This window comes from Tachyglossus aculeatus, chromosome 4 (assembly GCF_015852505.1).
Source record: "Tachyglossus aculeatus isolate mTacAcu1 chromosome 4, mTacAcu1.pri, whole genome shotgun sequence".
Lineage (NCBI taxonomy): Eukaryota > Metazoa > Chordata > Mammalia > Monotremata > Tachyglossidae > Tachyglossus > Tachyglossus aculeatus.
The window spans coordinates 28,088,954-28,111,783 of NC_052069.1; the positions used below are offsets into that span (position 1 = coordinate 28,088,954).

At 42.1% G+C, this 22,830-nt stretch overlaps 1 protein-coding gene across 1 annotated transcript; it reads right to left on the reverse strand.

Annotated features, from left to right (window-relative positions):
• Positions 1–1,178: 1,178 nt before the first annotated feature.
• ASB17 (ankyrin repeat and SOCS box containing 17) lies at positions 1,179–22,442 on the reverse strand. Its single transcript, XM_038745815.1, has 3 exons — positions 21,979–22,442; positions 4,226–4,505; positions 1,179–1,457 (listed from the first exon to the last, which is right to left on the reverse strand). Exons 1-3 carry the CDS (start codon positions 22,377–22,379, stop codon positions 1,251–1,253), a joined length of 888 nt encoding a protein of 295 aa, XP_038601743.1. The 5' UTR covers positions 22,380–22,442; the 3' UTR covers positions 1,179–1,250.
• Between the last annotated feature and the right edge of the window lie 388 nt (positions 22,443–22,830).

The window sequence follows — 22,830 nt, forward strand, 5'->3', positions numbered from 1 at the left end:
CAGTTACCTCATCTGCAAAAAGCGGATTAAGACTGTGAGTCCCATGAGGGACATGGACTGTGTCCAACATGTTCTATCCCAGTGCCTGGTACTTAAATACTTAACGAAAGTACTTAGTAAGTACTTAACATAGTATGTACTTAACAAAAACGATTAAGAAAATATCTGTATGTGTTTGGTGTTATATAGGAAGGCAGTCCAGACCTAAATCTCAATAAGCAAAAGATTCAGTGTCTAACATGAGTAAAGAAATTGATAGTTACCTAAATTATGCAGGGGGCTGGAAGTACATCAGTTCTCCAGGTGGCCGGGATACCTAAATGCTGATGTGGTATTTGGAAGGCTAAAACATGGGGCGAAAAAAATGAACTTTTTCCTCCTAGAGGATGTGGGATTTCAGAAGGGCTTGGAAGGTGAGGGGAGCTGGGATCTGGTAATCTGTGGTCTGTGCTACCAAGACAACTGAGGATGCACAGATAACGATAATAATAATTATGGTATTTGTTAAACGCTTACTATGTGTCAAGCACGGTTCTAAGCGTTGGGGTAGATAGAAGGTAAGCAGGTTGTCCCACGTGGGGGGGTCATAGTCTTAATCCCCATTTTACAGATGAGGTAACTGAGGCCCAGAGAAGTTAAGTGGCTTGCCCAAGGTCACACAGCAGACAAGTGGCGGAGCCGGGACTAGAACCCACAACCTCTGACTCCCAAGCCCGTGCTTTTTCCACTAAGCCACACTGAGGGGGGCAGGGGGTGGGAAGGGGCTCTCAGCCTGGAGCTGCAGTAGCTCAGACGTTCCCTTGTTTGACCAGAAAACAGGCTCAGGTGCCTGGCGCATGTTGGAAAGCGGAAATCTGTAAGTTTAGAATACAAGTTAGCTGACATTGAATGTGGAAGTTAGCATTCATCATCTTTATGATGAGAAGCTTAATCATAACCAGTGAATACAAAGATTTAAAATCGTGTTCATTTCAATTGTAATTACAGTAGGATCGCAGTGGATCTAATTGGCCTTTAGTTTCAAACATTGCAGAGTTTTATACATGTAACTAAAGACATAATTTGGTTCACTCATAATAAAGTAATATGCATATTTTAATGGGTTCAGTTATTTTAGAATCGTGTAGATGATTTTTTTCCAATGAAATATGGTATTTATCGAAATAAAAACATTAAAATGTAGGTAATTGTTTATTAATTTCTGGATCTTACAGCGTGTCACCCTTAGGAATTCAGCCTAAGGAAGTGAATTAACTTTCTAAATTGAGGTAGTCCTGGAGACAAACAGGAATTAGGAGCGAACATATTCCATTTGGGAGCATATTGCTGGTTAACAGTTGATTCCTTATGGTCAGTCGACAAAGATGCAGAAGTTCACATGGCTCTTTGTACCTTGCTGCGGGAATGTAATCCAACCAGTTAGAAATAATTGGACGTCTTCCTAAATGCAACTGTGCCTGAAGAGAAAGGAAATTATTACTCTTCTATTACATGATTTTATTGCAACTCGCAATGCACACCTGTCTGAATTATCTATTTAATATTTCTTTAGAAGCGACAAAAAGTGCATTGTCAAGGCTCAAAATCTCTAAATCAAGGATCCTCTGAGGTGAACCACTACAAGCTGCCTTATTTTGATGTGTTTATATCTCCAATTCCATTTCTTTATATTGATGCCTGTTTACTTGTTTTGATGTCTGTCTCCCCCCTTCTAGACTGTGAGCCCGTTGTGGGCAGGGATTGCCTCTCTTTATTGCCAAGCGCTCAGTACAGTGTTCTGCACACAGTAAGCACTCAATAAATATGATTGAATGAATAAATGACTGTTTAGGGTCCCGTGAAAAACAACAAGGGAGAGACTTTGCTAAGGCACTGATGGGCTCTACCTGAGACAGGTGATTGCCTGCCTGTGGGGGTGGAGCATGGAGGGAGGGGTGGTTTTCTTTCTCTGTTCTACCCAGCAACGGGCCTGGACCAGTCAATGACTGTAAGTCCTAAGGCAAATAAAAGGCTGCCCCTTTGAATCACCATGAGGCCCGGGAGCATGCTGCAGGACAGCACTTGGAAGAAGAAAGAAGAAGCATTGGCAGAACGGGCTCCTTTGACCACAGACTGGCATTGGACTCTTGAGTGGTGGAGTGAGTATGTATGTGTCACTCTCTTGCGTGTTGGTAAAATTAAGTAAAAATCTTCCCCCAGTAACCTTAGTGATCAGAAGTGTGGTTTGAACTCCACGACGTGTCACCGAGGCTCCCCCGAGGCCCTGGTTGGTTTAAGTGGGATCTGATGTATTGGGTGTAAAACACTAGAATTAAAGATGGTGGTAGCAATGACTGTGAGAGGTGAAAACTCACAGAACGCTCACAGATTGTTTTGACATTTCTGCGGCCTGGCAGAACTGCATGGAGCCATGGGATGTGGTTCTGACTGGGATCCGGGGGGAAGTGAAGGAGGAAAAGAGGTGGAATCAGGGAGGAGTCATGATGGGGTAGAGTTGGATGAAACAGAAAGGGAAATCAAGGAAGAATGGAAACATTATGGCTGGTTAATCGGGAGGAAGGAGAATTTAGGGTGGCGAGGGCCAGAGAAAAAGGGTGGATGAGGGGTGAGGGAAGGTGAGACAAATGATGTTAAAGTGGTAGAGAAGGTGGAAACTCAGTAAGGGAGGCAAGGAATTAGTGAGGAAGGAGATAGGGAGAGATGGGAAGAGAGAATCAATCAATCTCATTTATTGAGCGCTTCCTGTGTGCAGAGCACTATACAAAGCACCTAGGAAAGTACAAGGGAGTTGATATAACTGAATCCTGTCCTCAAGGAGCTTACAATCTAGTGGGGAAGGTAAACATTAAAATAAATTATAGACAAGGGAAGCAACTACGTCTAAGGATAGGTACCTAAATGATGTGGGGCTGGGGGGTTAGTATCAAAGTCCTTAGAGGGTTCAGGTTTAAGTGCATAGGAGACACAGAAAGAAGGGAGAATAGAGTCGGGAGATAAGAGATTAGTCGAGGCTTAATTTTAGTAGGTGAGGGTCGTGGTCTGTCAGATAAGGAGAAAGGAGTTCCAAGCAGAAGAGATAGCATGAGGAAGAGACCACCAGTGAGAGAGATGAGAGTGAGGCACAGTAAGTGGATTGGTGTTAGAGGAGTGAAGTGTGCGGGCTGGGTTGTAGTAGGAGAGGTGTGAGGAAAAATAGAGAGGAGAGAGCTGATTGAGTACCTTAAGGATGATAGTGAAGAGTTTCTATTTGATGTGGAGGTGATGGGCAACCACCGGAGGTTCGGAGAATAGGGAGATAATAATAATAATAATAATTTTGGTATTTGTTAAGCACTTACTATGTGCAAAGTGCTGTTCTAAGAGCTGGGGAGGATACAAGGTGATCAGTTTGTCCCACATGGGGCTCACAATCTTAATCCCCATTTTACAGATGAGGTAACTGAGGCCCAGAGAAGTGACTCGCCCAAAGTCACACAGCTGACAAGCGGCGGAGCCAGGATTTGAACCCATGACCTCTGACTCCCACGCCTGTTCTCTTATCACTGAGCCACACTGCTTCTACGTATGAAGATATATGAGATGAAGATGTATGAGATGCATAAGGGAACAAATTTTTAGAGAAAATGACATGGGCAGCAAAGTGAAGTATGGACTGGAGAGGAGAGAGGCCAGAGGCAGGGAGATCAGGGAGAATGGAATGTTGAGAAAAATGAAGAAAACCTCCCGGCAATATGAGATTTCAAAGATTTCAGTTAATGAAATTAAAGTGCAATTCACTTCTGGTGCAAGTACAAGGATATAAAACATTAATCTTCCCAGACTAAGCGCCGTTTTCCTCAGCTCCTCCCCTCTTCCATGTCACCTCGACTTGCTCCCTCTGCTCTCCCCCCAGCCCCATAGCACTTACGTATATATATCTATAATTCTATTTATATTGATGCCTTTTTACTTGTTTTGATGTCTGTCTCCTCCCCACACCACCTCTAGACTGTAGGCCCATTGTGGGCAGGGATTGTCCCCCTTTATTGCTGTATTGTACTTTCTAAGGGCTTAGTACAGTGCTCTGCACACAGTAAGTGCTCAATAAATACGATTGAATGAATATACATTATTTTTTCCACTCAGAGTTCTCCTTCTTATGATTGTCTGTGCTAAAAAATGACACTACACATCACATTTCATCATATTTGACACAAGCTAAAATCACCAAGAAAATTTTACTTACCTCAACTTCTCTGATTGGAATGACAGAAAGAACTCTGGAGCATAGCACTAAACATGTTTTAGCGTCGTCACAAATGTCTGTTAATTCATGATCAACCATTATTCTCACTCTTGAAGGGTAGAGCAGTATCGTTAACACAATGTTGATGGGATTTTTTTCTCTTTCTAAAATTCCATACTGTAGAAGTATTTTAAAGATATTGGATTGCCTACTCTGAGCGACATAAAGCAACGGCGTGATGCCACTCAGAGGGCTTGGATAGTATACTGGTGTGAAAGTTCTGTAAATAGAAATAAAAATGCATTTATCATTAAAACCTAGAACATGATAAACATTCTGCAGATTTTAACAATGATGTAGTCCCCCAATTTTTTCAGTATTCCTTTATTACTACTCTTTTTGTGACAGAGATTCTTTCTCCCCTTTAATCGTACAAAACCCAAAGAAATCAGAGCCAATTATGAGCAAATGTAGCATGAGCTGCTGGTAAAAAGTAGTAAAATGACCTCTGTAAAAAGCCCATAATTCTTGTGTAGGACAGAAACTACTAAATCTGGTAAAACGGTGAAGAGATAGAAAGGAAATGTATGAGGGGTGGAATCTTTTCTAGTTGTTAACTTGGGGGAAACCTACCATGGTTAAAAGGAATAGTTCAGGATTATCCTGCCATTGGGGATGGAACTTTTGATCTCAGTTTGAAAGTCAGATGTCAGAAGAATAAATTACTATGTCTTGTGTGCTCTAGTTGGACAGTTACAGATATAGCAGGAATGTGTCTACCAACTCTATTGTATTATACTTTTCCCAAGTACCTACCGGAGTCCTTATTACAGTATGCCACTACATCACGTTTAGTAGGCACTCAATAAATACCATAATTATCTCGCCTACCCTTGAGTGACTGATTGATTTATAGAGCACAGGGAGAGTAATCTCAGCTTTCTGAATTGAGAGTTATTTTTACTTCGTCATGGAGGCTTTCTATCTTGGGCAGTAGTTCCATAGGCGCGGTTAAATTGAGAAGGCACTGCTTTGGACTGTTTCTGATCCGATTGTAGTTTATCTACCTCAGCACTTATAACAGTGGTTTGACACAGAGTAAACATTTAACAAACACAACCATTATTATTGATATTTTCATTGTTATTATTTGGACCAAAATTCATGGTTGAACAGTGAGTTCTGGTGATTTTCGCCGCTTAGCGTGACCACAGAATGGTCTTTCTCTCTGAGCTCTTTCTTTGGATTTACTTCATCATCATCATCATCATCATCATCAATCGTATTTATTGAGCGCTTACTATGTGCAGAGCACTGTACTAAGCACTTGGGAAGTACAAATTGGCAACATATAGAGACAGTCCCTACCCAACAGTGGGCTCACAGTCTAAAAGGGGGAGACAGAGAACAAAACCAAACATACTAACAAAATAAAATAAATAGGATAGACACGTACAAGTAAAATAAATAAATAAATAAATAGAATAATAAATATGTAGAACCATATATACATATATACAGGTTTATATATACATATATATACATATATATATGTTTATATATATACATATATACATATTTACTTCAGGGTGAACTGGTAAAACACTAGTGCAGCAAGCTAAGAATTTGATTTGACCTATTACATTGGAAAGGAAGCAGCATGGCCTAGTGGATAAAACACAGGCCTAGGAGTCAGAGGACCTGGGTTCTAATTCTGACTCCACCACTTGCCTACTATGTGACCATTCTAAGTCACTTAACTTCTCTGTGCCTGAAAATTTGGAGCTACAATGCATAGTCTCCCTCCTAATTAGACTGTGAGCTTCGGGTGGGACAGGGATTGGGCCTGACTTGAGTCACTTGTATCTGCCCTGGCACTTCAATCAATCAATCAATCAATCACTTAGAAAAGCAGTGCCTGACACATAGTAAGTGTTTAACAAATACCATAAAAAACGGCAGCAGGTTTTATCCAGATGGAATACAACCGGCCAGCTAGAACTGCTCAAAGTTCCTTATCATTAATTTCTTATTCTTATTATCAATTTCTTATCATTTATTATCTTTTAGACTGTGAGCCCACTGTTGGGTAGGGACTGTCTCTATATGTTGCCCACTTGTACTTCCCAAGCGCTTAGTACAGTGCTCTGCACACAGTAAGCGCTCAATAAATACGATTGATTAAATATGATTGATTAATTATCCATCAGTACCTATTGTAGTAACACAGGAAGTATTGAAGTTGGTTATCAGAAACTCATGTGTTCATGAGAAGCAGTGTGGCTCAAAATGGAAAGAGCCTGGGCTTTGGAGTCAGAGGTTGAGGGTTCGAATCCCGGCTCCGCCAATTGTCAGCTGGGTGACTTTGGGCAAGTCACTTCACTTCTCTGGGCCTCAGTCCCCTCATCTGTCAAATGGGGATGAAGACTGTGAGTCCCCCATGGGACAACCTGATCACCTTGTATCCTCCCCAGCGCTTAGAATAGTGCTTTGCACATAGTAAGCGCTTAACAAATGCCATTATTATTATTATTATTATTTTTATTATGTGTGTGCTTCCAGAATCTTTGATCCTTATCTGTTTGCTTTCTCACTGGGTCAAGAAGCAGCGTGGCTCAGTGGAAAGAGCCCAGGCTTGGGAGTCAGAGGTCATGGGTTCTAATCCCAGCTCCGCCACTTGTCAGCTGGGTGACTTTGGGCAAGTTACTTCAATTCTCGGTGCCTCAGTTACCTCATCTGTAAAATGGGGATGAAGACTGTGAGCCCCACGTGGGACAACCTGATCACCTTGCATCTCCCCAGTGCTTAGAACAGTGCTTTGCACGTAGTAAGCGCTTAACAAATACCAGTATTATTATTATTATTATAGCAGGAGAGAGCTGGTCCAGGGAAAGAGCACTTAAGGGCAAAAAGAGGCCCAGCTATAAAGAAACGTGGGAAAATAGGGAAGCAGCGTGGCCTGATGGATAGAACATGGGACTAAAAGTCAGAAGGATCTGGGTTCCAATTCCAGCTCCACCACTTGTCTGCTGTGTGACTTTGGGCAGGTCATTTCACTGCTGTGTGTCTCAGTTACCTCATCTGCAAAATGGGGATTAAGACTCTGAGCTTTGATAAGGGTTATGACACTCCGCACCTCTGGTTCTAGCCTTCTCACTGTGCCTCATTCTCTCCTGTCCCACCCTCGGCCCCTGGCCCACGTCCTACCTCTGGCCTGGAATGTCCTCCCTCCTCAAATCCACGAAAATAGCTCACTTCCCCCCTTCAAAGCCCTAATGAAAGCTCACCTCCTCCAGGAGGCCTTCCCAGACCAAGCCCCGCTTTTCCTCTGCTCCCCCTCTCCTCCCCATCATCCCGACTTGCTCTCTTTGCTCTATCCCCCTCCCCACCCAACAGCACTTGTGTACATATTTATAATTATAATTCTATTTATTTTTATGAATGATGTGTATATATCTACAATTCTATTTATTTATAATGATGCCACTGATGCCTGTTTACTTGTTTTGATGTCTGTCTCCTCCACCTTCTACACTGTGAGCCCGTTGTGGGCAGGGATTGTCTCTGCTGCTGAACTGTGCTTTCCAAGTGCTTAGTAGAGAAGCAGCATGGTTCAGTGGAAAGAGACCGGGCTTTGGAGTCAGAGGTCATGGGTTCGAATCCCGACTCTGCCAATTGTCACCTGTGTGACTTTGGGCAAGTCACTTAACTTCTCTGTGCCTCAGTTCCCTCATCAGTAAAATGGGGATTAAGACTGTGAGCCCCCCGTGGGACAACCTGATCACCTTGTAACCTCCCCAGCACTTAGAACAGTGCTTTGCACATAGTAAGCGCTTAATAAATGCCATCATTGTTATCATTATTATTACAGCGCTCTGTACTCAGTAAGCATTCAATAAATATGATTGAATGAATGAGTGAACCTGATTATCTTGTATCTGCTCCAGAGCTTAGTACAGTACCTGTCACACACTAAGCTGTTATAATAGCATTGTTAAAAAACAAACAAAACCAAATAAACAAAAAAATCCCTTTGCTTCTTCCCAACTTGGCAGGGAACCTGAGAGGGTTAAGCAGCATGGCTCAGTGGAAAGAGTCCGGGCTTGGGAGTCAGAGGTCATGGGTTCGAATCCCGGCTTCGCCACTTGTCAGCTGTGTGACTTTGGGCAAGTCACTTCACTTCTCTGGGCCTCACGTACCTCATCTGTAAAATGGGGGTTAAGATGGTGAGTCCCACGTGGGACAACCTGATGACCTTGTATCAACCCTAGCGTTTAGAATAGTGCTTTGTCCATAGTAAGCGCCTAACATATACCATCATTATTATCAATCAATCAATCATATTGAGCGCTTACTGTGTGCAGAGCACTGTACTAAGCGCTTGGGAAGTAGAAGTTGGCAACATATAGAGACGGTCCCTACCCAACAATGGGCTCACAGTCTAGAAGGGGGAGACAGAGAACAAAACATATTAACAAAATAAAATAAATAGAATAGATATGTATTATTATTATCCCAAAGGTTACCTCTCTGATCCAAGCACTTATCCTACTTTAACTCATAATAACTGTGATATTTGTTTTTAAAAAAATGACGGCATTTGTTAAGCGCTTACTATGTGCCAAGCACTGTTCTAAGCGCTGGGATAGATACAAGGTCATCAGGTTGTCCCATGTGGGGCTCACAGTCTTCACCCCCATTTTACAGATGAGGTAACTGAGGCACAGAGAAGTCAAGTGACTTGCCCAAAGTCACACAGCCCACATGTGGCGGAGCTGGGATTCGAACACATGACCTGTTACTCTATTTATTTATTTATTTATTTATTTTACTTGTACATATCTATTCTATTTATTTTATTTTGTTAATATGTTTGGTTTTGTTCTCTGTCTCCCCCTTTTAGACTGTGAGCCCACTGTTGGGTAGGGACTGTCTCTATATGTTGCCAACTTGTACTTCCCAAGCGCTTAGTACAGTGCTCTGCACACAGTAAGCGCTCAATAAATACGATTGATGATGATGATGATGACCTCTGACTCCAAAGCCCGTGCTCTTTCCACTGCGCCACGCTGCTTCTCTAAACTATGCTTCTCATAGTTTAGTGCTTACAATGTGCCAAGCACCATACTAAGCGCTGGGGTGGATACAAGCAAGTCAGGTTGGACACAGTCCCTGTCCCATGTGGGGCTCACAGCCTCAATCCCCACTTTGCGGATGAGATAACTGAGGCACAGAGAAGTAAAGTGACTTGCCCAAGGTCACCCAGCAGACAAGTGGCAGAGCCGGGATTGGAATCCATAACCTTCTGACTCCAAAGCCCGGGTTCTTTTCACTGAGCCACACTGCTTCTCAAAGTATGGTACTCTCCCAGGTGCTTAGTCCAGTGCTCTGCACACAGTAAGCGCTCAATAAATACGATTGAAGGAATGAATGCACACAGTAAGCGCTCACTACACCATGGTGCTCCTGCAGCCGTATCATCATCATCATCAATCGTATTTATTGAGCGCTTACTATGTGCAGAGCACTGTACTAAGCGCTTGGGAAGTACAAATTGGCAACTTATAGAGACAGTCCCTACCCAACAGTGGGCTCACAGTCTAAAAGGGGGAGACAGAGAACAAAACCAAACATAATAACAAAATAAAATAAATAGAATAGATATGTACAAATAAAATAAATAAATAGAGTAAAAAATATGTACAAGCATATATACATATATACAGGTGCTGTGGGGAAGGGAAGGAGGTAAGATGGGGGGGATGGAGAGGGGGAGGAGGGGGAGCCGTATCAGTCTCCTCTCTGACTTTCCTTCCTCCTTTTTCTCCACACTCCAGCCCATACTTCACTCTACTGCCTGGATCATTTTTCTAAAAACACATAATCCACATCTCCCCACTGCCTATCTGTCCCCACATGGAACAGAAACTCTTTACTGTTGGCTTTAAGGCAGTCAATCAGCCCTCCCCCATCTACCTTACCTCTACTGCAGCGTGGTTCAGCGGAAAGAGCCCGGGCTTTGGAGTCAGAGGTCATGGGTTCAAATCCCGGCTCTGCCAACTGTCAGCTGTGTGACTTTGGGCGAGTCACTTCACTTCTCTGTGCCTCAGTTCCCTCATCTGGAAAATGGGGATTAAGACTGTGAGCCCCCCGTGGGACAACCTGATCACCTTGTAATCTCCCCAGTGCTTAGAACAGTGCTTTGCGCATAGTAAGCACTTAATAAATGCTATCATTATTTTTCCAGCACTTAGAACAGTGCTTTGCACAAGTAAGCGCTTAATAAATGCCATTATTATTATTATTATTATTACTGCCACACAACCTATACAGTCCCCTCCTCTACCACCAATTTACTCACTCTACCTTGATCTCATCTGTCTCACCTTTGACCCCACATCCTCCCCTTTGGCTTAGAACTTCCTCTCCCTTCATATCTGAGAGAACATCACTCTCCCCATCTTTTTTTATGGCATTTATTAAACACTTACTATGTGCAAAGCACTGTTCTAAGCACTGGGGAGGTTACAAGGTGATCAGATTGTCCCATGTGGGGCTAACAGTCTTCATCCCCATTTTACAGATGAGGGAACCGAGGCTCAGAGAAGCTGACTTGCCCAAATTCACACAGCTGAGTGTTAACAGCCATTGGAAAGCATTTAGTAGATATTTACTATTCTTTTTATTTTGTTAATGGTGTGCATCTAGCTTTAATTCTATTTGTTCTGACGATTTTGACACCTGTCTACATGTTTTGTTTTGTTGTCTGTCTCCCCCTTCTAGACTGTGAGCCCGTTGTTGGGTAGGAACCGTCACTATATGTTGCGGACTTGTACTTCCCAAGCGCTTAGTACAGTGCTCTGCACACAGTAAGTGCTCAATAAATACGATTGAATGAATGAATGAATGAATGAAGTGGCAGAGCTGGGATTTGAACCCATAACCTCTGACTCCAAAGCCCGGGCTCTTTCCATTGAGCCACGCTGCTTCTCTATCTCCCCCATCTCCCCATCATGTTCTCTTCAAGAAGTCTCCGTGAAGTCACTTAACTTCTCTGTGCCTCAGTTACCTCATCCGTCAAATGGGGATTAAGACTGTGAGCCCCGCGCGGGACAACCTGATCACCTTGTAACCTCTCCAGCGCTTAGAACAGTGCTTGGCACATAGTAAGCGCTTAATAAATGCTATCATTATTATTATTATTATTCCCTTATTTGGCCTCCCTTCTACTTTGCCTAGGCACATTTATTTACACATCTGTCTCCCCCTCTAGTCTGTAAGCTCCTCGTGGGCAGTGATTATATTTACCGATTCCATCATATTGGTCTCTCCCAAGTGTTTTGTACAGTGCTCTGCACATAATAATTGCTCAATAAATATCATTGATCGATTGATTGAAGTTTTCATTGATCAGCTGTCTCAGCTCCCTCTCCCACTTACTGTCACACAATCATTTGATGGCCTTTACAGATTTTTATTGCCAACCATGGGGATTTGCAGAATATGCCTGTGGCAGTATGGCTTACAGGAAGTTGCCTGGACTTGGGAGTCAGAGGACGTGGGTTCTAATCCTGCCTTTGCCACTTGTCTGCTGTGTGACCTTGGGCACGTCATTTAACTTCTCTGGGCCTCAGTTCCCTCATCTGTAAAATGGGGATGAAGACTGTGAGCCCCACATGGGACAACCTGATTACCTCGTATCTACCCCACCGCTTAGAACGGTGCTTGGCTCATAGTAAGTGCTTAACAAATACCATAATAATAGTAATAGTACTAATAGTACTAATAGTACTATTAATACTAATAGTATTAATTATTATTATTATTAGGTCAATCAATCAATCTACCTCTTTGAACTAAGCCCTTGAGAGAGTACAGTATGGTTAGAGGAACATGTTCCCAGCCCACAAGGAGCCAACAGTCTAGTAGAGGTGACAGGCACAAAATAATTTACAGATAGATTTTGAAAAAGGAAAAATTGATTTGGAGATGAATAAATGCTTAAATAGTAGGGAATGTACACCAATGTGTACAGAAATATGAGCATATAAGTACAGAGTTATTACAGAGGAGAGCTTTTATTATATGAAGGAACAAAGGAATTATCTGATTTCAATGACACGGTGAAATTTTCAAAGGTTTGAGGAAAACAAAACAAAATTCTTTCTGTTTTAACTTGGCTTCACCTGGTTTGCTACATCCAGATTACCTACGTTGCCAGCAAACGGATGGTAAAATTGAATTTAAACCAGTCACAATTAATGGAAATGCCCTTTGTGTTGGAGGTCAGTGAGTGGACCGAGAGTTTGAAGTGGTGTTTGTTTTTATACTCACAGCTTTGGAAAACTAAGAAAGCTGTGTGGCCTAGTGGAAAGAGCACAGGCTTGGGATTCAAAGGGCCTGAATTCCAATCCTGGCTCCTTCATTTATCTGCTGTGTGATATTAGGGAAGTTGCTTAGCTTCTCAGTGCCTCAGTTTCCCCCTTTGTAAAATGGGGATTAAATGTCTCTTTTTCCTCCCACTTAGACTGTGAACCCAGTGAGGGACAAGGAGCGGTGTCAGATCTGATTATCTTGTATCTATCCCAATGCTTACCACAGTGCTTGGCACATAGTAAGTGCTTAACAAATACCAGTAAGAAGATATTCAGAACCAAACGCTGAGGAAGTCAAACTGTTCTCTGGAAAATGATCATGAATACTTAAAACCATGATTGGCAAGACTGAGATTAGCAAGAGAAACCTGTGATTTGTTTAGAGGGTCTGCAGGGGCTTTTAGCAAAACCCCCCCGAAGTACTGAAGCTCATTCATCTTCCTAAGTGTTAAAACGGTGCTGGAAAAATGAATCGAGGCAGCTCGGTGGAGAAAATATGTCAATTAAACTACTTGCGGAGATTTTAACAGATCAGTTGAGATTTATGAATAATCTCCATTTCTGAAGAGCATAGTTACTGTACATCAAAAGTTGCTTAATCTCAACCGACAGTTAATTATAGCAGTGCTTATGTGGGTGAGTGAAGCAAGCAAAAGCAGGAATCAGTCTTTAAATGGGTAATGAGCTGAACTTTCAGTCTATTGGAAAACCTGTCATGTAGACTTATGAAACGCAGCATAATAATCCTGTAGACGTGCAGGTAGTGGTCTAGTTTTTTAGCTGCAATAATGCGTTCCGCAAGTTCTCTCTCCTTTGGCTTTTTATGATATGCAGTTATGTAAAAGTTATACCACCACTGGCAATGTACCAAAAAAATATCAGAGAACGTCAGTGTGACATTTTTCTGCAAAAATGTTCAGGCCACGTTTCCCCACTCCTCAAGTACCTCCAGTGGTTGCCCACCCAACTCTGGACCGAACAGAAAGTCCTCACCACTGGCTGCCTTGTCTCCTCCTCCCTCACCTCGTTACTATAACCCAGTCCTCACAATTAGCTCCTCTAATGCTAACCTTCTCACTGTACCTTGATCTCATCTTTTTCACCACTGACCTTTGGCCAACATCATCATCAATCGTATTTATTGAGCGCTTACTGTGTGCAGAGCACTGTACTAAGCGCTTGGGAAGTACAAATTGGCAACATATAGAGACAGTCCCTACCCAACAGTGGGCTCACAGTCTAAAAGGGGGAGACAAAACCAAACATACTAACAAAATAAAATAAATAGAATAGATATGTACTAGTAAAATAAATAAATAAATAAATAAATAAATAGAGTAATAAATATGTACAAACATATATACATATATACAGGTGCTGTGGGGAAGGGAAGGAGATAAGATGGGGGGATTGAGAGGGGGACGAGGGGGAGAGGAAGGAAGGGGCTCAGTCTGGGAAGGCCTCCTGGAGGAGGCCTCCAACATCCTCCCTCTGGCCTGGAAAACCCTCCCTCCTCATATCCGATAGACAATTACTTTCCCCCATTTCAAAGCCCTATTGAAGGCAAGAGGCCTTCCCTGACTAAGCCCTCCTAAGCCCTCTTTTCCATTTTCTTCAACTCTCTTCTACAGCTCCCTGATTTGCTCCCTTTATTCATCCCCGCTCTCAGCCCCATAGCACTTATGTATATATCTATAATTTTTTTATTTAATAATAATAATAATAATGGCATTTATTAAGTGCTTACTATGTGCAAAGCACTGTTCTAAGCCCTGGGGAGGTTACAAGGTGATCAGGTTGTCCCACAGGGGGAATCACAGTCTTAATCCCCATTTTACAGATGAGGGATCTGCGGCACAGAGAAGTTAAGTGACTCTCCCAAATAAAAATAATAACAATGATGATGGTATTTGTTAAGAACTTACTATGTGCAAAGCACTGTTCTAAGCGCTGGGGGGATACAAGGTGATCGGGTTGTCCCAAGTGGGGCTCACAGTCTTAATCCCCATTTTACAGATGAGGGAACTGAGGCACAGGGAAGTGAAGTGACTTGCCCAAAGTCACACAGCTGACAATTGGCAGAGTTGGGATTTGAACCCACGACCTCTGACTCCAAACCCCGTGCCCTTTCCACTGAGCCACGCTGCTTCTCTAAGTCACACAGCTGACAGTTGACAGAGTTGGGATTTTTTTTTTATGATATTTATTAAGCGCTTACTATGTGCAGAGCATTGTTCTAAGCGCTGGGGGGTTACAAGGTGATCAGGTTGTCCCAGGGGGGGCTCACAGTCTTAATCCCCATTTTACAAATGAGGTAACTGAGGCACAGAGAAGTTAAGTGACTTGCCCAAAGTCACACAGCTGACAATTGGTGGAGCTGGGATTTGAACCCATGACCTCTGACTTCAAAGCCCAGGCTCTTTCCACTGAGCCACGCTGCTTCTCTCTTTGTATCAATATACATATTGTGCATGTGCATATTTATATTAGATCTTGTGTGCTTATATGTATATATTCTGTTCTTGACACATAGTAAGCACTTAAAAAGTACCATTAGTATTATATATTCTGATTATAACAATTATATATGTTATGTTATGTTATATATTATAAAATTGTAATTGAAGCAGCATGGCATAGCAGATAGAACATGGGCCTGGGAGCTGGAAGGTCGTGAGTTCTAATCCTGGCTCTGCCTCTTGTCTGTCTCCTCCTCTAGGGCAGGGAATGTGTCTGTTATATTATTATATTGTACTCTCCCAAGTGCTTAGTACACTGCTCCGCACACAGTTAGCGCTCAATAAATAAGGCCGACTGATTAACTATCATATATAGTAGGCTAGCCAGTGGTGAAGTTCAGTTAGCAGCTAAAGGAATCACATTTTCTTTCTTCCTAAACAGGGTCAAATGCTTACTTGGTACAGTGCGTTTCACCCATTGGGTGATTAAAAAATACTACTACTATTATACACCCAGTCATTCAATACTTTCACTGATTTTTATAATTTTGAAGGTGCCTAGGTTTTGGAAGTCGCTAATTTTATTTTTTCTTGAATGAAGATGCAAATATATAATAATTATTTTAAATTTTGCTTTTCATGAACTTCTCTATTTACAAGACAATTATACCTCCAAAATAACAGCAGTAAATACAATCGATGGACTAGCAATTTAACACTCCCAACATGTGTAATATATATATTACACATATATACATATACATATATACATTACACATATATTACACACACACACACACATATATATATATATATATATATATATATAATTATGGCATTTGTTGAGCACTTTGTTGAGCACTTTGTTGAGCACTTACTGTGTGCCAGACACTGTACTAAGCACTGGGGTGAATACAAACAAATTGGGTTGGACACAGTCCCTGTCCCACATAAGGCTCACAGTCTCAATCCCCATGTGATAGATGAGGGAACTGAGAAGTGAAGAGACTTGCCCAAAGTCACACAGAAGACAAGTGGCGGAGCCGGGATTAGAACTCATGACCTTCTGAGTCCTAGGCCTATGCTTTGTCCACTACATAGAGAAGCAGCATGGCTCAATGGAAAGAGCCCGGGCTTTGGAGTCAGAGGTCATGGGTTCAAATCCCAGCTCTGCCAACTGTCTGCTGTGTGACTTTGGGCAAGTCACTTCACTTCTCTGTGCCTCAGTTACCTCATCTGGAAAATGGGGATTAAACCTGTGAGCCCCCCGTGGGACAACCTGATCACCTTGTAACCTCCCCAGTGCCTAGAACAGTGTTTTGCACATAGTAAGCACTTAATAAATGCCATTATTATTATTATTATGACATACTGCTTCAATTATGATATTATAATATATAACATATATAATTATAATATTATATAATAATAATGGTACTCGTTAAGTGCTTACTACGCACCAAGCATAGGAGAAGCAGCGTGTCTCAGTGGAAAGAGCCCGGGCTTTGGAGTCAGAGGTCATGGGTTCAAATCCCAGCTCCGCAAATTGTCAGGTGTGTGACATTGGGCAAGTCACTTAACTTCTCTGTGCCTCAGTTACCTCATCTGTAAAATGGGGATTCATTCATTCAATTGTATCGGAGTCAGAGGTCATGGGTTCAAATCCCAGCTCTGCCAATTGTCAGCTGTGTGACTTTGGGCAAGTCACTTAACTTCTCTGAGCCTCAGTTACCTCATCTGTAAAATGAGGATTAAGACTGTGAGCCCCACATGGGACAACTTGATCCCATTGTATCCCCCAGTGCTTAGAACAGTGCTTTGCACATAGTAAGCGCTTAACAAATGCCATTATTATTATTATTATTTATTGAGCGCTTACTGTGTGCAGAGCACTGTACTAAGCACTTGGGAAGTACAAGTTGGCAACAAATAGAGATGGTCCCTACCCAACAATGGGCTCACAGTCTAGAACGGGCTCACAGTCTGTGAACCTCCCGTGGAACAACCTGATCACCTTGTAACCTCCTCAGCGCTTAGAACAGTGCTTTGCGTTCATTCATTCATTCACTCAATCATATTTATTGAGCACTTACTGTGTGCATAGCACTGTACTAAGCACTTGGGAAGTACAAGTTGGCAACACATAGAGACGGTCCCTACCCAACAGCAGGCTCACAGTCTAGAAGACATAGTACATAGTAAGTGCTTAATAAATGCCATTATTATTATTACATATAAGCACACATAATCTAATACAGTGTAGATATGCACACTATACATGATGTATATCAATCAATCAATGGCATTTATTGAGTGCTGTATGCAGAACACTGTACTAGGCACTGGGAGAATACAATACAATAAAGTTGGTAGATGCATTCTCTGCCCACAGTGAGTTTACTGCTTAGAGGAGGAGACAGGCATTAATAGGAATAAATACATTGCGAATATGTACATAAATGCTGTGGGGCTGAGTGTGGTGAATACCAAGTGCCCAAAGGGTACAGATGCAATTGCATAGATGACACAGAAGGGAGAGGGAGTTAGAGAAAAGAGGGCTTAATTTGGGAAGGCCTCTTGGAGGAGGTGTGATGTTAAGAAGGCTTTGAAGGTGGGCAGAGGAGCCTGCAGCATGAAAGCTGTAACACTCTCTGAAGCCATGCATATATACTCTGAAGCTTTATATATATATATCAATCAATCAATCAATCGTATTTATTGAGCGCTTACTATGTGCAGAACACTGTACTAAGCGCTTGGGAAGTACAAATTGGCAACACATAGAGACAGTCCCTACCCAACAGTGGGCTCACAGTCTAAAAGGGGGAGACAGAGAACAGAACAAAACATACCAACAAAATAAAATAAATAGGATAGAAATGTACAAGTAAAATAAATAAATAAATAAATAAATAGAGTAATAAATATGTACAACCATATATACATATATACAGGTGCTGTGGGGAAGGGAAGGAGGTAAGACGGGGGGATGGAGAGGGGGACGAGGGGGAGAGGAAGGAAGGGGCTCAGTCTGGGAAGGCCTCCTGGAGGAGGTGAGCTCTCAGTAGGGCCTTGAAGGGAGGAAGAGAGCTAGCTTGGCGGAGGGGCAGAGGGAGGGCATTCCAGGCCCGGGGGATGACGTGGGCCGGGGGTCGATGGCGGGACAGGCGAGAACGAGGCCCGGTGAGGAGATTAGCGGTGGAGGAGCGGAGGGTGCGGGCTGGGCTGGAGAAGGAGAGAAGGGAGGTGAGGTAGGAGGGGGCGAGGGGATGGAGAGCCTTGAAGCCCAGGGTGAGGAGTTTCTGCCTGATGCGCAGATTGATTGGTAGCCACTGGAGATTTTTGAGGAGGGGAGTAAATATGCCCAGAGCGTTTCTGGACAAAGATAATCCGGGCAGCAGCATGAAGTATGGATTGAAGTGGAGAGAGACACGAGGATGGGAGATCAGAGAGAAGGCTGGTGCAGTAGTCCAGACGGGATAGGATGAGAGCTTGAATGAGCAGGGTAGTGGTTTGGATGGAGAGGAAAGGGCGGATCTTGGCAATGTTGCGGAGCTGAGACCGGCAGGTTTTGGTGACGGCTTGGATGTGAGGGGTGAATGAGAGAGCGGAGTCGAGGATGACACCAAGGTTGCGGGCTTGTGAGACGGGAAGGATGGTAGTGCCGTCAACAGAGATGGGAAAGTCAGGGAGAGGGCAAGGTTTGGGAGAGAAGACAAGGAGCTCAGTCTTGGACATGTTGAGCTTTAGGTGGAGGGCGGACATCCAGATGGAGATGTCCTGAAGGCAGGAGGAGATGCGAGCCTGGAGAGAGGGGGAGAGAGCAGGGGCAGAGACGTAGATCTGGGTGTCATCAGCATAGAGATGATAGTTGAAGCCGTGGGAGCGAATGAGGTCACCAAGGGAGTGAGTGTATATTGAGAACAGAAGGGGACCAAGCACTGAACCTTGGGGAACCCCCACAGTAAGGGGATGGGAGGGGGAGGAGGAGCCTGCAAAAGAGACTGAGAAAGAACGACCGGAGAGATAAGAGGAGAACCAGGAGAGGACGGAGTCTGTGAAGCCAAGGTCAGATAACGTGTGGAGGAGAAGGGGGTGGTCCACAGTGTCAAAGGCAGCTGAGAGGTCGAGGAGGATTAGGACAGAATATGAGCCGTTGGATTTGGCAAGCAATATATATATATATATATATATGTATATACATATATATATGTATACGTATATATGTGTATATATGTATACATATATGTGTGTGTGTATATATACACACACATATATACGTGCGTGTATATATGCATATATACGTATATATGTGTCTCTGTGTGTATATGTGTATATATATGTATATGTACATATATGTATATATATGTATATGTATATACACATATATGTATATATGTGTGTATATATACACACACAGACACACATATATGTGTATATATACATATATACACGCACATATATATGTGTGTGTATATACACACACATATATGTATATATGTATACGTATATATGTGTACATATGTATATGTATATATGTATATATGTATATGTATATGTGTGTGTATACACACACATATATATGTGCGTGTATATATATGTATATATGTGTCTGTGTGTATGTGTGTGTATATATATATATATATACACACATGTATATATATATATATATATATATATACACACACACACATATGCACATAAAGTAATTGTGTAATAGACAGTGAGCCTGTTGTTGGGTAGGGACCGTCTCTATATGTTGCCAACTTGTGCTTCCCAAGCGCTTAGTACAGTGCTCTGCACACAGTAAGTGCCCAATAAATACGATTGAATGAATGGATTTGTTAAACACTTACTACGTGCCAGGCACTGTACTATTCATTCATTGATTCATTCAGTTGTATTCACTGAGTGCTGACTGTGTGCAGAGCACTGTACTAAGCGCTTGGAAAGTACAATTCGGCAACAGGTAGAGACAATCCCTACCCAGCAACAGGCTCACAGTCTAGAAGGGGGAGACAGACAACAAAACAAGTAGACAGGCATCAATAGCATCAAAATAGATAAGTACTGGGCTGGATACAAACAAATTAGTTTGGGCAACAGTCCCTGTCCCACAAGGGGCTAGCAATCTCAGTATACGAATTTCAGTACAGACAACTTTGATTAGTTGAAATTGGAAATTATTAATGGGGCTAATGTAATAGTAGATCTGTTGCCAACACCTCCCCAACCTATTCTTAATTGTGAGCCCCTTGCAGCCAGGACCATATCTATATGATGTCTATATTCATTCATTCATTCATTCAATCAATCGTATTTATTGAGTGCTCACTGTGTGCAGAGCACTGTACTAAGCGCCTGGGAAGTGCAAGTTGGCAACAGACTATATGCTATCTGTGTATTTCTTCCCCAGGGTTTAGCACTGTGCTCTGCATGTAATAAACACTAACTGAATACTATTGCTACTACTACTACTAATACTAGACAAGCAGCGTGGCTCAATGGAAAGAGCACGGGCTTTGGAGTCAGAGGTCATGGGTTCAAATCTCAGCTCTGCCAATTGTCAGCTGTGTGACTTTGGGCAAGTCACTTCACTTCTCTGTGCCTCAGTCACTTCATCTGTAAAATGGGGATTAAAACTGTGAGCCCCTGTGGGACAACCTGATCACCTTGTATCCTCCCCAGTGTTTAGAACAGTGCTTTACACATTGTAAGCACTTAAATGCCATTATTACTATCTGCAGGAAATGCTGAGTTTATTTTTTTTCTCCATAGGCTCGCTTAACCATCCTCATTATCTAGCATAGCCTTTTCATAAATTGTGGGAGACAATTTCCATTAGTTCATTTATTCATTCAATCATATTTATTGGCACTTAACTGTGTGCAGAGCACTTTAGTCCCTAAGAAGTGAGCAATTTTATAAACTTCAGTTCTTGTTTGAATTGCACCGAGCTTTACATTCTGCAAATTAATGAATTGGTACTTAAATGAAGCAGCGTGGCTCAGTGCAAAGAGCATGGGCTTGGGAGTCAGAGGTCATGGGTTCTAATCCCACTGCTGCCGCTTGTCAGCTGTGTGACTTTGGGCAAGTCACTTCACTTCTCAGTGCCTCAGTTACCTCGTCTGTAAAATGGGGATTCAGACTGTGAGCCCCATGTGGGACAACCTGATTACTTTGTATCTACCCCAGCACTTAGAACAGTGCTTGGCACATAGTAAGTGCTTAACAAATACCACCATTATTATTATAATTATTATTAAATGAAGATTAGGTGCTTGTTTTTAATTTCCTTTGGAACCATAGTCCATGAATTGCAAATATACTATCTGACAGTCTCAAAAGTGGTATCTTAGATTTATAAAATGGCATTTTATAGACTAACTGGTGAGGTTTAAGAGGTCTGTTTCTTTACTGGGGTTACCTGTATATCAAAAGCCTATGGTTACCCATTTAGGGCAACAGCTGTCCACTCCATGGGGACTTTCTGAGCTATTCGCCTAGCCTCATTCATCCGAGGTATCTGACAAAGCTTGAGAGTTTTCAAGCAAGGTTGAAAACACCTCTAATTGTGTTCCTGACCATTATCTGTTCCCTTCCAATGTCCAGTTCCCTTCAAATTCCCACCCCCTTCAGAAGTATTCACAGTGAAAAGTTGGAGCCTATGTTTGGGACAGATCTCAAAGAGTTGGAGAGATGGGTAAGGATGAGAGGAGCAGAAGAGAATCAATCAATCTATAGTATTTATTGAGCACTGTACAAGCTCTCAAGTCAGTTTCCAGAACCTTATCTCCACATAAATGTAACACGTATGTGTTAATATCATATATGCCCTTTCTAGAATAAGCAGTCTTTTATCCCTAACTGTCCTGAAGGCTTTCCTTCTTCATATAGTTTAACACATTCAGATTGTTACCTCCATATCAGTGCCACTTTACTGCTTCGGTCTTGAATGTAGTTTTTGGTCCTCTTCAGAAGCAATTCCACAAACTGAGGGTTACCTTTCCTTGCAAAGGTCCAATACAGGATTGTATTTATGCAGATCTCAGTAAATTCAAAATTAAAATTGAATTCAAAGTGCTGTCCCGATTCCTCCACAAATGTGATATAATCGGTGAGAAGGACATCAAACCCTTCCAAGTCAACATACCTCAGGATTTTTGACAGAGTTCTATAAACCCTAGGTTCATAACAATGATATCCCCTCTGACGTAAGAACTGTAAAGAGGGTCTGTTAACAATTTTATCAATTAAAGTGCTGAATATATTGCTTCTTGGAAAAGAAGACTTTAGACATAATGTAGAAGACTTGCTCATTGCTGCTTAAAAGGCAGTGTAATATAAACATAGTCCTCCTATAGAGTCATTGCAATTCCTGTCACATATTGGTATGATGTAGTGGCCTCTCGCTCCCGGGTATCTTGAAGCAAGAAAAATCTCCTGAAACGTGACCAGGCAATCCTGACTGACATCACAATAGAGGAGATATGACATCAACAGGGTTCAGAAATTTTGGATATTGTTAGGTACTCTAGTGGCAAATTTACAGTGAAAAACAGCTGAGTGTACTTCCCAAGCGCTTAGTACAGTGCTCTGCACATAGTAAGCGCTCAATAAATACGATTGATGATGATGATGATGATGATGATCTTAATCTAAGAATTTGGAATTAATTATACCTATATTCCTTATTGCCTGAAAGAGCATAGGTGAGATAAAATAAATAATGAAAATATTTATATGAAACTTTTTATCTATAATGAATTTA